This window comes from Lissotriton helveticus, chromosome 5_1 (genome assembly GCF_964261635.1).
Source record: "Lissotriton helveticus chromosome 5_1, aLisHel1.1, whole genome shotgun sequence".
Lineage (NCBI taxonomy): Eukaryota > Metazoa > Chordata > Amphibia > Caudata > Salamandridae > Lissotriton > Lissotriton helveticus.
This window is the reverse complement of record NC_136065.1, coordinates 37,782,314-37,798,868: the sequence shown is the minus strand read 5'-3', so window position 1 is coordinate 37,798,868 and position 16,555 is coordinate 37,782,314. Positions and strand designations below refer to the sequence as shown.

Below are 16,555 nucleotides of genomic sequence, written 5' to 3'. Positions count from 1 at the left end.
GAGTGAGGTGTTGAGGGTGAGGTGTTGAGTGTGATTGAGGATGAGTGAGAGTGAGGGTGAGTGATGTGTTGAGGTTGACTGAGGGTGAGGCGTTGTGGGTGAGTGAGGGTGAGGTGTTGAGGCTGAGGGTGAGGAGCTGAGGGTGAGTGTGGGTGAGGCGTTGAGGGTGAGGCGTTGAAGGTGAGAGAGAGTGAGGTGCTGAGGATGAGGGTGTGAGGGTGAGTGTGGGTGAGGCGTTGAGGGTGAGTGAGGGTGAGGTGTTGAGGGTGATTGAGGATGAGTGAGAGTGAGTGTGAGTGAGGAGTTAAGGGTGAGGTGTTTAGGGTGAGTGAAGTGTTGCTGTGGCGGAAAGTGTTTGTTTGTAGTTGTAGTGTGATAGTGTGTTGACGGTGAGTGAGGGTGAATGAGGGTGATGTTTTGAGGGTGAGTGAGTATGACAGTGAGGTGTTGAGGGTGAGGTGTTGAGGGTGATTGATGATGAGTGAGATTGAGGGTGAGTGAGGAGTTAAGGGTGAGGTGTTGAGGGTGAGTGAAGTGTTGCTGTGGTGGTAAGTATTTGTTTGTTGTTGTAGTGTGATAGTGTGTTGACGGTGAGTGAGGGTGAGTGAGGATGAGTGAGGGTGAGTGAGGGTGAGGTGTTGAGTGTAATTGAGGGTGAGGTGTTGAGGGTGAGTGAGGGTGAGGGGCTGAGTGTTATTGAGGATTTGAGGCTGAGTGTGGTTGAGGTGTTGTATGTTATTGAGGATGAGTGAGAGTGAGTTTGAGTGAGAGTTTAAGGGTGAGGTGTTGAGGGTGAGTGAAGTGGTGCAGTGGTGGTAAGTGTTTGTGTGTTGTTTTAGTGTGATAGTGTGTTGAGGGTAAGTGTGGTTGAGGGTAATTGAGGCAGATGTGTTGAGGGTGAGTGAGGATGAAGTCTTGAGTGTGAGTGAGGATGACGGTGATTGAGGGTGAGGTGGTGAGGGGCTGAAGGTGAGTGAGGTTGAGGCGTTGAGGGTGAGTGAGGGAGAGGTGTTGAGAGTGAGGGTGATTGAGAGTTTGAGGGTGCGGTGTTGAGGGTGAGTGAGGGTGAGTGAGGGTGAGGTGTTGATGGTGAGTGAAGGTGGGTGAGGGTGATGGTGATGTGTTGAGGGTGAGTGAGGGTGAGGTGTTGAGGGAGAGTGAGGGTGAGGTGTTGAGGGTGAGTGAGTGTAATTGAGGGTGGGTGATGAGTTGAGGCTGAGTGAGTGTGAGTGAGGGTGTGATTGGCAAATGTGAGTGTTTTGCATGTGTGAATAGTTATTTTAATGTGAAGTGTGTTTGTGTTTTTGTATGTTGTTGTTGTAGAATGATGCTGTTGTGGTGGTGTAGAGTGATGTTGGTGTGTTGATGAGTGATGTTAGTGTGGTGCTTCCTAATGCTGTTGTTGTGATGTGTTGATGATGAGTTGTGGTTTGTTAGTGTTCAACTATTACCACCACAGCATAACTCATCCCAACAACAGTTGCAATTCTCCCAACAACCTAATTTGTGATGTCCACCAATGCAACACGCAGCAATACCACCTTATCATTCGGCCCCCCCACAGTAACATTGAGCAACAACACAGCATAACTCGGCACCAGCACAGGCGTATTTAGCACAACAACAGTCTCATTCATACATACTACTGTAGTGCGTGCAAGCTACAAAGTATGTGTATTTTGTATATGTGTTTGTAATGTCAAATGGATAGGCTGAATGTTGTATGTGGGTGTGACTATGTTGTATAAATTGAGTGTATTACTTATAATTTGCCTTTTGTATAGCAAAAAATACCATAGAAGTTGTAAAATTTGTATCCCACACTTTTTTATTTTTTTTAAAAAAAAACAAATATTTATTGTTTAACTTTGTACAAAAATAAGATATCCTGGCAACATGCAAAATTTAGTCAGAACATATTTCATCGTCTTTTTCTTTCAGAATCTTTATGATTTGGCCATTACAAAAGACAACTTCAAAAGTTTGTGGCAAAAAATGGACAAGGGCATCTCCGATGTTGTCAACTTCCTCATCTAACATAAACCATTTAATTAAGATCTGGTTTTCGATGGGCATAGATTGATATTCGTCTGTGTTTGTCACTTTTATTGTGATAATACTATTTTGCTCTGTAGAGCTTTCAACACCATAAATTAGAATGTCCATCTTTTCCTCTGGTGGGGCTGTTACCTGTTGAGAGAAAACAAAAGCAACAATTAGTTTTTAAATTTGTATACTTTATGTTTTGTGTAAGGCCTATAGTGGGTGAAAGGAACAGAGTGGTTGAAAGTGCCACATTGGGTGAAATGGACTGAGTAGGTGAAAGGGTCCCTGTTGTTGATAGGGTTTGAGTGGGTGATAGGTCGAGAGTGGGTGATAGGTCTAGAGTGGGTGATAAGTCTAGAGTGGGTGATAAGTCTAGAGTGGGTGATAAGTCTAGAGTGGGTGATAGGCCTAGAGTGTGTGAAAGGGCCAGAGTTGTTGAAAGGTCCCGAGTGGGTGAAAGTTCCCGAGTGGGTGAAAGCTCCCGAGTGGGTGAAAGGTCCCAAGTGGGTGAAATGTAAAAGGTCCAGAGTGGGTGCAAGGGGCAGAGTGGGTGAAAGGGCAAGACTGGGTGAAAGTCCAAGAGTGGCTGAGAAGAGATAATTGCCAAAAGTTTTGTTTGTTGTGCTTACCTCCATTTTGCTATGGCGCGTTGTATTCAATATTTTTTGGCAATTGAATTCATGTACAGTGACGTGAGTCAGGGTAACATATTTCCCAAGATGTATTTTAAATAGTGACGCTTCTCTCCACAGTGTCACTTTTATATCATCAGTTGCATCTTTTATTGTAATCGATTTGAGTGGGGTATCTTGCCCATTGATAAACACAGTCTTTGCATCCTCTTCCTACACAAAAAGAAAGCATTCTATTAAATAGTGACTGTAAAAACACATATTACTAGTGCCTTGTATGAAAGGCAATATAATGTATCACATTTAACGACCCAAATGAACATCCTTTCTAAAAGATTGAATTGTTTATTTGAAAAAATGGCTTTGTAGAGAGTACTTGTGTTTGTAGTATACACCAAAGCACTGCCATCTTATAGTTTTCAAAAGTCATACTTGCTACTATGTGTGAAGAGTGTATAAATCTAATTTTTTTGAGTTAGTTATTGAAGTTACTAAAGGTGTAATGTGTGTGTAAGTCAACTATGCATTTTTTAAGTAGACATGATGACATGAGTGAGGGTGAGGGTGAGTTATTGAGTGTGAGGTGTTGATAGTGAGTGAGGGTGAGGAGTTGATGGTGAGTGAGGGTGAGTGAGGATGAGGTGTTACGTGAGTGTGAGGGTGAATGTAAGTGAGGGTGAGTGAGGGTGAGAGGGTGAGGGTGAGAGATTGAAGGTGAGTGAGGGTGAGAAGTTGAGGGTGAGTAAGGATGAGGGTGAGTGTGAGTGAGGCTGAGTGAGTGTCATTTAGGGTGAGGAGTTGAGGGTGAGACATTGAGGGTGATTGATGTTGAGAAGTTGAGGGTGAGTAAGGATGAGGGGGAGTGTGGGTGAGTGAGGGTGAGTGATTGAGTGAGGGTGAGGTGTTGAGGGTGAGTGAGGGTGAGGCTGAGGGTGAGGCTGAGGTGTTGAGTGAGAGTGAGGTTGACTGAGGAGTTGAGGGAGAAGGGTAAAGTTTTTGAGGGGGAGGTGTTGATGGCTAGTGAGGGTGAGTTAGGGTGAGGAGTTTAGTGTGATTGAGGGTGAGTGAGATTGAGGGTGAGTGAGGCGTTGAGGCTGAAGTGTTGAGGGTGAGGTGTTGAGGGTGAGTCAGGGTGACGTTTTGAGGATGAGTGAGGGTGACTAAGGGTGAGGCATTGAGGTAAACACAGTGTTTGCGTTCTCTTCCTAAAGAAAAAGTAAGCATTGTATAAAATAGTGACTGTAAAAACACATATTATTAGTGCGTTGTATGAATGGCCATATAATGTATTATATTTAGCGACCCAAATGAACATCCTTCCTAAATGATAGCAATATTTATTGCAAAAAATGGCTTTGTAGAGAGTACTTGTATTTGTAGTATACAGCAAAGCGCTGGCATATTATAGTTTTCAAAACGCGTACTTTCTACATAGAGTGAAAGAGTGTATTTGTAGGGTGAATTAGGACTCAGGATTTCAATCTAGGAGTTAGAGTGTGGATTAGGATAGTTTATTTCTATTCTTCTTTTTGTTGTTGTATGTGTGTGTGTGTGTGTGTGTGTGAGGGTGAGTGAGGGTGTGTGAAGCTGAGGGTGTGTGATGGTGTGTGAGGGAAGCTTGCACTGCTGCTGTCGGTGGTGTACCTGTTCCATGTGTAAGGGAAGCTTGCACTGCTGCCGCCTGTGCTGTACCTGATCTATGTGTGAGGGAAGCTTGCACTGCTGCTGCCTGTGGTGTACCTGATCTGTGTGTGAGGGAAGCTTGCACTGCTGCTGTCGGTGCTGTACCTGTTCCATGTGTAAGGGAAGATTGCACTGCTGTTGGCTGTGCTGTACCTGCTCCGTGTGTGAGGGAAGCTTGCACTGCTGCCGCCTGTGCTGTACCTGATCTATGTGTGAGGGAAGCTTGCACTGCTGCTGTCGGTGCTGTACCTGTTCCATGTGTAAGGGAAGCTTGCACTGCTGTTGGCTGTGCTGTACCTGCTCCGTGTTTGAGTGAAGCTTGCATTGCCGTTGCCTGTGCTGTACCTGCTCCGTGTGTGATGGAAGCTTGCACTGCTGCTGCCTGTGCTGTACCTGATGTATGTGTGAGGGAAGCTTGCACTGCTGCTGTCGGTGCTGTACCTGTTCCATGTGTAAGGGAAGCTTGCACTGCTGTTGCCTGTGCTGTACCTGCTCCGTGTTTGAGTGAAGCTTGCATTGCCGTTGCCTGTGCTATACCTGCTCCGTGTGTGATGGAAGCTTGCACTGCTGCTGTCGGTGCTGTACCTGTTGCATGTGTAAGGGAAGCTTGCACTGCTGCCGCCTGTGCTGTACCTGATCTATGTGTGAGGGAAGCTTGCACTGCTGCTGCCTGTGCTGTACCTGCTCTGTGTGTGAGGGAAGCTTGCACTGCTGCCGCCTGTGCTGTACCTGATCTATGTGTGAGGGAAGATTGCACTGCTGCTGTCGGTGCTGTACCTGTTCCATGTGTAAGGGAAGCTTGCACTGCTGTTGCCTGTGCTGTACCTGCTCCGTGTTTGAGTGAAGCTTGCATTGCCGTTGCCTGTGCTGTACCAGCTCCGTGTGTGATGGAAGATTGTGAGATCTGGCATAACGGAAGGATTGGTAGTGCGTGCACCGCTGCTTGGGGTATCTGCGAGATTTGTGTAAGTAAATGGAGAGGGGGGTGAGAGTTGGAAGAGAGAGTGAAACAGGCAGAAACGTGGAGAGTTAGAAGAAAGAGCGAAGGAATCTAAGCTGCGAGATGTGGCATAACGGAAGGATTGGTAGTGCGTGCACCGCTGCTTGGGGTATCTGCGAGATTTGTGTAAGTAAATGGAGAGGGGGGTGAGAGTTGGAAGAGAGAGTGAAACAGGCAGAAACGTGGAGAGTTAGAAGAAAGAGCGAAGGAATCTAAGCTGCGAGATGTGGCATAACAGAAGGATTGGTAGTGCGTGCACCGCTGCTTGGGGTATCTGCGAGATTTGTGTAAGTAAATGGAGAGGGGGGTGAGAGTTAAAAGAGAGAGTGAAACAGGCAGAAACGTGTAGAGTTAGAAGAAAGAGCGAAGGAATCTAAGCTGCGAGATGTGGCATAACAGAAGGATTGGTAGTGCGTGCACCGCTGCTTGTGGTATCTGCGAGCTTTGTGTAAGTAAATTGAGCGGGGGGTGAGAGTTGGAAGAGAGAGTGAAACAGGTAGAAACGTGGAGAGTTAGAAGAAAGAGCGAAGGAATCTAAGCTGCGAGATGTGGCATAACAGAAGGATTGGTAGTGCGTGCACCGCTGCTTGGGGTATCTGCGAGATTTGTGTAAGTAAATGGAGAGGGGGTTGAGAGTTGAAAGAGAGAGTGAAACAGTCAGAAACGTGGAGAGTTAGAAGAAAGAGCGAAGGAATCTAAGCTGCGAGATGTGGCATAACAGAAGGATTGGTAGTGCGTGCACCGCTGCTTGGGGTATCTGCGAGATTTGTGTAAGTAAATGGAGAGGGGGGTGAGAGTTGGAAGAGAGAGTGAAACAGGCAGAAACGTGGAGAGTTAGAAGAAAGAGCGAAGGAATCTAAGCTGCGAGATGTGGCATAACAGAAGGATTGGTAGTGCGTGCACCGCTGCTTGGGTGTACTGTGTGTGTAAGGCAACTATGCATTTTTTTAGTACATATGATGACATGAGTGAGGGTGAGGGTGAGTGATTGAGGGTGAGGTGTTGAGGGTGAGTGAGGGTTAGGGTGAGTGAGGGTGGGGTTGAGGGTGAGTGAGGTTGAGTGAGGATGAGGTGTTACGTGAGGGTGAGTGTGAGTGAGGCTGAGTTAGGGTGAGGTGTTTAGGGTGAGTGAGAGTGAGGGAGTGTTGAGGGTGAGAGATTGAGGGTGAAAAGTTGAGGGTGAGTAAGGATGAGTGTGAGTGTGGGTGAGTGAGGGTGATTGAGTGAGGGTGAGGTGTTGAGAGTGAGGCTGAGGTGTTGAGGTGTTGAGTGAGAGTGAGGGTGACTGAGGAGTTGAGGGAGAAGTGTTGACTTTTTGAGGGGGAGGTGTTGAGGGCTAGTGAGGGTGAGTGAGGGTGAGTGAGTGGGAGGTGTTGAGGGTGATTGAGGGTGAGTGAGATTGAGGGTGAGTGAGGCATTAAGGGGGAATTGTTGAGGGTGAGGTGTTGAGGGTGAGTGAGGGTGAGGTGTTGAGGGTGAGTGAGGGTGAGAAGTTGAGGGTGAGTAAGGATGAGGGTGAGTGAGGGTGAGTGATTGATGTTGAGGGTGAGGCTGAGGTGTTGAGGTGTTGAGTGAGAGTGAGGGTGAGTGAGTAGTTGAGGGAGAAGTGTAGAGTTTTTGAGTGTGAGGTGTTGAGGGCTAGTGAGGGTGATTGAGGGTGAGTGAGGAGGAGGTGTTGAGGGTGATTGAGGGTGAGTGAGATTGAGGGTGAGTGAGGCATTAAGGGTGAATTGTTGAGGATGAGGTGTTGAGGGAGAGTGAGGGTGGGGTGTTGAGGGTGAGTGAGGGTGACTGAGGGTGAGGCATTGATGTAAAGACAGTCTTTGCGTTCTTTTGGTAAACCCAAAAAGAGCAATTCTATAAAATAGTGACAGTAAAAACACATAGTAGTAGTGCGTTGTATGAATGGCAATATAATGTATTAGATTTCACGACCCAAATGAACATCCTTTCTACCATATTGCATACATTTTTGTAAAAAATGGCTTTGTGGAGAGTACTTGAATTTGTAGTATACCCCAAAGCACTGGCCTATTATATTTCCCAAAACTCTTACTTTCTACATAGTGTGAAAGAGTGTATAATGCAACCTTTTTTGAGCTTGTTAGTGAAGTTACTAAGGGCCCGATGTAGGTAAATCCCATTTACCTATTTTGAAATACCGAATACTACCGATTCGGTATTTAAAAATCGGTAAATGGTATGTAGGTCCCAACATCTGTATTCGTACCGAATCCTTAACAATTCTTTAAATACCGAATCGGTAAATACCGAATAGGTAATGCCCCTTCATTCCTATGGGCTTTGAAGCCCATAGGAATGATTAGGCATTATCGATTTGGTATTTACCGAATCGGTAATTAAAGAATTCAGAAGGGTGCAGGGGGTGTCACTTTGACACCCTCTGGCACCCCCAAAAAAGGCACAGGTGCCATGTGGCAAGCATACCTGCCCTAAGGGCAGGTCTGCCTGTCACATGACATAGGTGTGCTATTTAGACTTGCAATTTAAAAAAGTAAAAAATACATAAGATATGTCATTTACAATACTAATAAGTCCAACTTTTCAAATGCGAGACAATATTTTTTTTTAGTTGACATGATGACATGTTTGTGTTCATACTTACGGCAATTATTGTCCCTGAAACGGTCATCAGGCTTTTTAGACTTGCCCGTTTGATTTCCTTGATGGGAGAAGCCGATGGTGCAGGCGGATGCAAAATGTTGTTTGCTTGTTGGATCAGGCCATCCTCGATTGCCATTGCGGGAAATTTGGTTACTTTAGTTTGTTTTGTAATTAAAATTGTTTTGTTTTTGATAATAAAGTTTCGTATCAGTAGTCCACAGTTATTTTTCGTTTGCTCATATAAATTTTCTTGGTAACAAGTACATTTTATTGTTCCAGTTTTATCTGCTAAAGCCAAATGGAATAAAATTTTCTGCTCTTGTTTAGCATTTTTGTACGTAGTTTTCCCTGAGCAGTTGATGACATTAACTCTTATTGGTTTCTGGTATGGTTTGTTGTCATCGGTATTAATGTTCATAATTTCTTCAATAGACATCATCTGAAATAGAAAATGTGACATAACATGTTAAATACAAACCCATATTGCTTTATGATCACTGTAATAGCATTCTAAAGTACCATAGTTGTGTAGTTGGACATTTGTATATATATGATCTAAAATGGATTGGTAGTTAGTTGTGTAACTGTTAATGAGTTGTTGACATTGTAATTGCGTTTCAAAGAATCCAAGTAATTGCTTGCTGTTTGCATTTTGTTGAGATACATCCACATTGAAATCCCCTATAATAATGAATTTGTGTGTGGGGTAAAAATCCGTAATATTTGTGATGAAATCAAAAAGATAAGTTATACTTTTTAGGGGTGGTTTGTATAAAATAATAATAAGGTAATCTGTGTTATCAATCTGTAGAGTAAAATGTAAAATGTCAATCCCTTCAAGTGTCTCATAAATAGGCAATATAAATAAATCTTTTTTGTAGTACATAATCATTCCATGGTTTGTGTTGTATGTATGAAATTTATCAAATATAATGTGATGATATTGTTCTATCGTGAAATCATTAGCTGTAGCATTTCTTGTAGTGTTGATCTCAGTTAAGCAAATAATGTCTGCTTGTAATATATTCCTATCCGCTACCATAGATGAAAAAATTTTCTGTAGTGATCTTATATTGTGTGCAATGATATTGAAATGTGCACTGTATGTATGTAACTGTGGGATATGTATTTCAAGTGGCATTTCTGTCCTTAATCTGTGCATTTCCTCATTAACTTGTGGATGTACTACAATTTTACGTTCATCAAAATTGTGTACATATACATTTTGTATTGATTTTGCCCTGCTAATAGCAACATAATGCAAATGATGAATCTTGCTGTTATTAAAGTGTATATAAAGTGGTTCGAGAGTTGCACCTTGTGTGCGATGTATAGTGCGTGCTGATGCTTGGCGTAAAGGAAATTGCTTCCGTATAATGGTAATAAATTTTTTAGTGTATTGGAAATGTCTAGCTATAGCATGTATTGGTGTCCATGTATTTTGTATTTGTGAATGAAATAAGTGTTTATATTGTTGTCTGGTTGTTTGTCCTATAGTGGGATTGTCAAATAACAACCAAACGATAATAGGTGTATTGTTAATCAATTCAACTAATTGTACAACACCAGTTGCGCCATTTGTTAAACCATCATTGACATCCACATTGCAACTTAAATCATAACGAAGTTGTAAGGCAATGTGTAATGTATGTGAAAGGCCCATTGTTTTCTGTGGATCTTTGGGCAGTTGCTTAAGAATCGTTTTTTTCACATTTTCAGACAAATCTGAACTGACGGTATCGCTTGCTACTGTTATGTAGACTGGATAATCTTTGCAATGTTGTTCTAAAACCTTTTGGTTAATTTCATTAACTTCTAGATTAGTTGACATGATATATGGAATTGTTTCTAATAAAGTCTCATCAGGTTGTATTTCCCTTTGCTTAATTTGTGAAATATCTTCTTCAGTATGCTTGCCTTCTCTCAATCGGTTTAGTAATTCAGCAAATTGTAGATCTTCTTTTTGGCGCATAATTTTTGTTAATTCAAAAATTTTAAAATGTTCTTTCCATAAGTTAGCACTTAAAGGACCATACATTTGTGTAGAATCCTGAAAAATGTATCTGTCAAATACAGGTTTTAATTGGTAAAAGTCACCAATGGCTAAAATAGAAATTCCTCCAAATGGTTCATTAGATGATTTAATTTCTTGAAGCCTGTTATGTATAAAATTCAACATATTGTGTCCTACCATTGAAATTTCATCAATAATAACAACTCTAACATGCATCATTTCCATTTGTAGAGCAGTTCTATGTTCATGACTCAGTTGTTTATAAGTCAAACTTTGCGACACAGGTATTTTGAAAGTGCTATGCAGTGTTTTGCCATTAATATTATGGGCAGCCTTTCCTGTTGGAGCAGTAAGTAAGATATAAACATTATCTGGATTTTCACCGGCCTTAGTGTTATAATAGCGTAGTAAAGTTTGATATAGTGCAGATATTACAAAACTTTTCCCAACACCAGCCCCTCCAGTGCAAAAAGTATAGCATGGAGTGCTTGTAGTTTTAAACCAATGCAAGTGATGGTAAACAAATTTAAGTTGTTCTTCCGTTAAGTTTTGCATAAGTTGTTGGTATTTTTCATTGGGTAAAATAACGTTAGTTGAGCTTTGTTCTTCAGTTGTAGTTCTAATTCCTAAATCTAGAGCCAAATCATATCTATTATTATGTTCTGGATTTTGGTCTTCTGTCTGTATATTAACAGTTGGTGATAGAGGAGGTGAAATTACATTTTCATGACACTGTTCATGAATAATGTTTGTAACTTCGCCATGCTGTTTGTTATAGATTTTTAGTTGTGTGTCAACAAATGATTTAACTTCCAGATACCTCTCATAGTAAGTTTCCTTGTTGATTAGTATTTTTTCTTCTTCCCTCCATGGATAGTGCAACATTAATATTTCTCTATAATACTCTTCTGGTTCATTATTTTTGCTAAATCTGCAAAAGCGTATTATTTTCCCTTGTCTGCGCTTATTTAAAGCATAATCAAAATTCTGTTTCTTTTGTTGTTTATTTCCGTGACTACATTCTATTTCTAATTCTTCCTCATCTGAGCTGTAAAAGTTTTGTTCTGCAAGTAAATCTTCGCAATCATTTATTTCTTTCCCATGTGTTTTTTTCTTCACATAGTTGAAATTAGCCGCATAGTCTGCTAACGTGCACATCTCTAATGATTGTGGCCGTTTGCAGTACTTAATAATAATATTTTCACATTGAATGTCAGTTGAATTTTCGGGCAAGTTATTAATAGTTTCGATATCACGCATTAAATAAGTTCTTTTCTCTGGACGGCTAGTATTAATAAATACAAATGATCGTGAGCTTTTCCGTAATGGTATTTGAAGAATTAGATATGCTGCTTCTTGAGCACTAATTTCTGTGCAGTTGAGGAATTTGTTTCCTATGTGTTTAAGTTGATCTTTGATATTACTATTGCTTGTTACCTCTTTAGCAGCTTGCGCTAGAAGTTTGCTAATTCCTCTTTGCGATTTACTGATATATGAGATAATATAGACTGCACAAGCATAAGGGTCTAGTATAAACTGCAAGTCTATGTTTGCTCGCCAAGCTTCTAAAAGAGTACTATTGTAGTTATTGATGAAGCATTCGCCTGGTGTTCTTTTTAAAAAAATAGTTGTTTTTTGTAAGCTAGTTTGTATAGAAGTAATATATTCTTTATCATCCATTTTAATGAAGTCTAAAAATTCCTCAAAAGAAAGTGTATTAAAAGTAGTATTATTCATAGCTTCATGTATTATTTTCATATTATCTTGCCATTGCTTATTTGTCTCCTCAAGTGTTAATGGCTCTAATATGAGCGTTCTTGACATTGGATATTTGGGATATTGATATTTGCATGTCCGTTGCTGTTTACGTCTGCAATTTTTGGTGTGACCATGCCTTTGTAGATTTATTAACGGTTGTAAAACAGGGTTCTCAGACTTATGACAAGTGATATATTTGTCAATAAAGCTATTGACTTCTTCGACTGGTGAAACACCATACAATGGTGCTTTGTTTACCCAGAGTAATGCATGTATATGTGGAGAACCTCTTTGTTGGAATTCGACTCTGTAAAAGTAGTCTACTATTTCCCCAATTGGATTAGTGCCATTCAGCAAAACACAATTAAAGAATTTCCTAACTTGATAGTCAAACTGTCTTGCACATGTTATTGGATCTTCTTGTATTAATTTACTTTTAGTTTCCCAAGACATGTTTAAGAATTCTTCCTCTGTACATTCCTTTAAGTTTCTAACTCTCAATAGTATATTTATTAAATGGTGCCATTTTGTTTCAGCAGCAGATAAAGTCAAAAAGAAAGTGGGTATGCCAAGTTGCCTTATCATTGCAAAAATATCTTTTTTGCAACCTTCCCAATATGGAGGTGAACTGCGTATAGTTTTTAATACTTTGTACCCCTCATTAAACTGAAAAACATTGGCAATATTACATTTAATGTCTTTAGCAGTTATTTTATTTCCATCTGTAAAATGTTTTCTGATGGAAATGTTGATTTTACCATGGATCTGCTTAATATGTAATTTCTTCAGTTTAAAAAACATATTACTAATAGATTTAGCGACTCTTCTATCATAACTCCTTAACTCTGCTTGGCAAATAGTACTATAATGTACCGGTATGTGTCTTTCCTTATTGTTAGGCCTTCGTTCACCACAAAAAATAGTAGGGAAAGCCAAAAACTCTGAATCTTTATCCTCATATAAACCTCTTGGCGTGTTATGTTCAGCTGGAGCGAAACTTAACACATTCAGCGAATTACTAGTAATAGTTTCATTTGTTAACATAGTATCCAAATTGCCAGCTTCTATGTTGTCAGAACTATCAGATGAATTGTTTGTCTCAGAAGTCTCATTGTGAGATTCTATTTCTGGAGGTATATACTCCCAGTCAGGGTTAATCGTAACACCATATTCATTAAACATTGTACTATTTTTAGCTAGCCAAGTAGCTGCCTTTTTTACTGTATTTGGTCTAATATTCTCATAATGTGTATATGATTTATAGATTAATTTCCTTTTTAATTTCACTGGGATTGTCATGGCGTCATTAATTTGCCTTGGTAAAATTGTAACAGTTGTCATAACATCTGCAGGTACATTAACTACTGCACCTGATAATGATTTTTGAAAACCGCGTGGCAGACTCCGAATTTGTAAGAATGGTATCCTAGGTGAAACTAATCTTTCTTCTAAATCATATAATTCTAATTCAACTGGTACATTTGGGAAGCCCATGCCATTTACAATAGAACATGGTGGTATTTTGTTTTTGCGAATGTAATAATAGCAAGTCTTACAAATAAAATTGGTTTTCTTGTTACTAATGTTACACTTGTTGAAAATTTCAGATTGGCTAACACTGCGTATATTTAGCAACGTTTGTTTATGCCACAGTTGATTGCAAAGAGTACAAATGTACTCTGGCCCATGCAATATTTCCCGGTGGAATTTGCGAATGATTGTATGGATTTGTTTACCTCGTTTCTGTCTTTGGCCCTGCGTGAAGATGGGGATGTTATTATCAGTAGCACTTAGTTGACTGTTGGTAATGTCTTCTTCAGCTGTATTAACTTTTTTTCTTTGTACAACTTTAGTTGGACATGTACTTGAATCCCTTTTTCTTTTCCGAGACTGTTTATTTGTTCCCTGTATAGCTTTACTATTACCTGGTAATTGTGCTAAATGATTACTATTGCTATTCCCTCCCTTACTTTTATTCAGTAAATCATCAGAAGACATTGATGTTGATGTTATCGTCTGATTAGGAGTACATTCAGTAGTATGTACCCAAATTTTTCTTTCTTGCGGTAGGTGACTATTTTTTTTATGCACAGTAAGTGCTTTTGTAAAGGATTTCCTTTGAATGACTTTTATATCTATTGGTGTTAATTCAAATTGGACACATTGCTCAGCCTGATGTGTAAAGTTATATGCTAGTTTCATAACATATTGAATTAGGCCTTCAAACGAATTAAATGCAATTGTAACACATGTTCCGTTTGAATGAGGCATGCCTTCATGGTCCCTACTATGTGAATCAAATACAAAGTATGATTGCATATGTTTGAAAATAGCTATTACATAAACATTCATACAAAGTAGAACACCACAGTGCTTATTAATAGTAACATTTAATGCTGTGCTAATATCTGGGTAGGCTTTATCAAAACGTTTAAGGACATCACCGTAGTAAGCATTCCGTAGCAAAAGTGAATATATCTCTTGATTGTGGTCTATATACCTTGGCAGGTCATCTGGATGCATAAGTGTTTCGTTGTTAATAGAATGCATTTGGAGATATAAAGCGTCTCCACGGTCCATTATATAATGCAGATCATTAGAGTTCCAAGTAGTTACTGGCTTGCATAAATTGTGCAAGACAGCAAAAGCACTATTTGGTAAGCATTGCTTACCTTGTGATTTGCTATTAAATTTGCTATTCCCTTGATGGTAACTTGCTTTCAAGCATCTCTGCATCTTATAAGTTATACTGAAATGTTGTTATCAACAAATGTAAATTAAGAAGGTTTGTGAACTAACAAATATTTTTGGGGACTGTAAGGTCTGAACTTTTAACAAATTTTAAACTAAGTGGCAAAGTAGTATTTACCTTAACTTCTGTTTCTTTTGTTGTTGTTTTAATAATCAGAAAGGAGAAAAAAAATACATAATGTTTAGAAGAGATTTTTTCGAATTTTTCCCATAAAGGGCACATTAGCATGTAAATAGTCTTTTAAAGACCTGTTAAGAGCTCTAGTGCTGCTGTGAGTGTATGCGCCACGGGTGGCACACAGGCAGGGTGAGATGATAGAGGGAGAGAGAGGGAGTGGGAGGAAAAGGGGGACAGAGAGAGAGTGAGTGAGTGCGTGAAAAGTTAATACTGAGAGACGTAAAAAAATGTGTGTGTGTGTTATCTTGTAACTTGGACTGGTTAATGTGTTGCATTGAATCTGAGAATGAATGCGGTGTGCGTGTAATATTGAAAGTGTACCCAGTTAGTATGCAAGTAATGTACAAAGACAGAAAGGGAGTGAAGGGGAGGGAAATGCCGAGGGAGTAAAAGGGAGGGAGAGTGAGGGAGAGGGAGGGAAAGTGAGGGAAAGGAAGGAAAATGGAGTGAGAGGAAGGGAAAGGGAGTGAGAGGGAGAGTGATAGGAAGGGAGACGGGGATGGAGGGAGGGAGAGAGAGGGGGAGGGAGACAGAGGGATTAACAAAGTAAGAGTGATAAAGAGGAAGGCGAGAGGGAGGGGGAGCTAGAGAGGGAGAGAGAGGGTGAGTGTGGGTGAGGGGTTGAGGGTGAGTAAGGGTGAAATGTTGATGGTGTGAGGGTGAGGTGTTGAGTGTTAGTGAGGTGAGGTGTTGAGGGTGAGGGTGAGTGAGGGGGAGGGGATGAGGGTGAGTGAGGGTGAGTGGTATTGAGGGTGAGTGAGGGTGAGGGTGAGTGAGGGTGACGGTTTGAGGGTGAGTGATGGTGAGGGTGAGTGAGGATGATGTGTTGAGGGTGAGTGATCATGAGGGTGAGTGAGCATGAGGTTGAGTGAGGGTGAGTGTGAGTGAGGGTGAGGGGTTGAGGGTGAGTGAAGGTAGGTTAGGCTTAGAGATTGAGGGTGAGTGAGGGTGAGAAGTTGAGGGTGAGTAAGGATGAGGGTGAGTGTGGGTGAGTGAGAATGAGGTGTTGAGGGTGAGTGAGGTGTTGAGGGTGAGTGAGGGTGAGGGTGAGGCTGAGGCTGAGGTGTTGAAGTGTTGAGTGAGAGTGAGGGTGAGTGAGGAGTTGAGGGAGAAGTGTTGAGGGTGTGTGTGTGAGGTGTTGAGGTCTAGTGCGGGTGGGGGAAGTGTTGAGGATGAGTGAGGGTGAGTGAAATTGAGGGTGAGTGAAATTGAAGGTGAGTGAGATGTTGAGGGTGAGTGAGAGTGAGGTGTTGAGTGAGAGGTTGAGTGAGTGTGAGTGAGGATGAGGGGTTGAGTGAGGGTGACTGAGTGTGACTGAGGGTGAGTGTGGGTAAGTGAGGGTGAGTGAGGATGAGCGTGAGGGTGGGTGAGGGTGAGTAAGGGTGAGTGAGGCTGAGGGTGAGGGAGGGTGAGGGAGGGCGAGGCGTTGAGGGTGAGTGAGGGTGAGGTGTTGAGGGTGACTGAAGGTGAGTGAGAATGAGGGTGAGTGCGGGTGAGGGTGAGGCGTTGAGGGTGAGTGAGGGTGAGGGTGAGGAAGGGAGAGGCGTTGAGGGTGAGTGAGGGAGAGCTGTTAAGGGTGACTGAGGGTGATGCGTTGAGGGTAAGTGAGGGTGAGGGTGAGGTGGTGAGTGTGAGTGAGGGTGAGGGTGAGTGAGGGTGAGGCGTTGCGGGTAAGTGAGGGTGAGTGTGTGTGTGAGGCTTCAAAAAATAGCGACCCCCTTAAAGTAGTGTCGTTATTTGTATTAGGAAAATATTTGAGAATTGCTGAGGATGTGGGACTTGAATGTGTCTGTGGGTAGTTTTAAAAGCTGGAATTGTTGTTGGGGATGGAGAGGGAGTGAGTGTGTGCGTGAAGAGTTAATAGTGCG

General features: G+C 41.4%; 1 protein-coding gene across 1 annotated transcript; it reads right to left on the bottom strand.

The window, feature by feature from the left end:
* Positions 1–1,843: 1,843 nt before the first annotated feature.
* On the bottom strand, positions 1,844–14,657 carry LOC144752929 (uncharacterized). Its single transcript, XM_078640745.1, has 4 exons — positions 14,628–14,657; positions 7,988–8,425; positions 2,676–2,891; positions 1,844–2,190 (listed from the first exon to the last, which is right to left on the bottom strand). Exons 2-4 carry the CDS (start codon positions 8,423–8,425, stop codon positions 1,906–1,908), a joined length of 939 nt encoding a protein of 312 aa, XP_078496871.1. The 5' UTR covers positions 14,628–14,657; the 3' UTR covers positions 1,844–1,905.
* Positions 14,658–16,555: the final 1,898 nt, after the last annotated feature.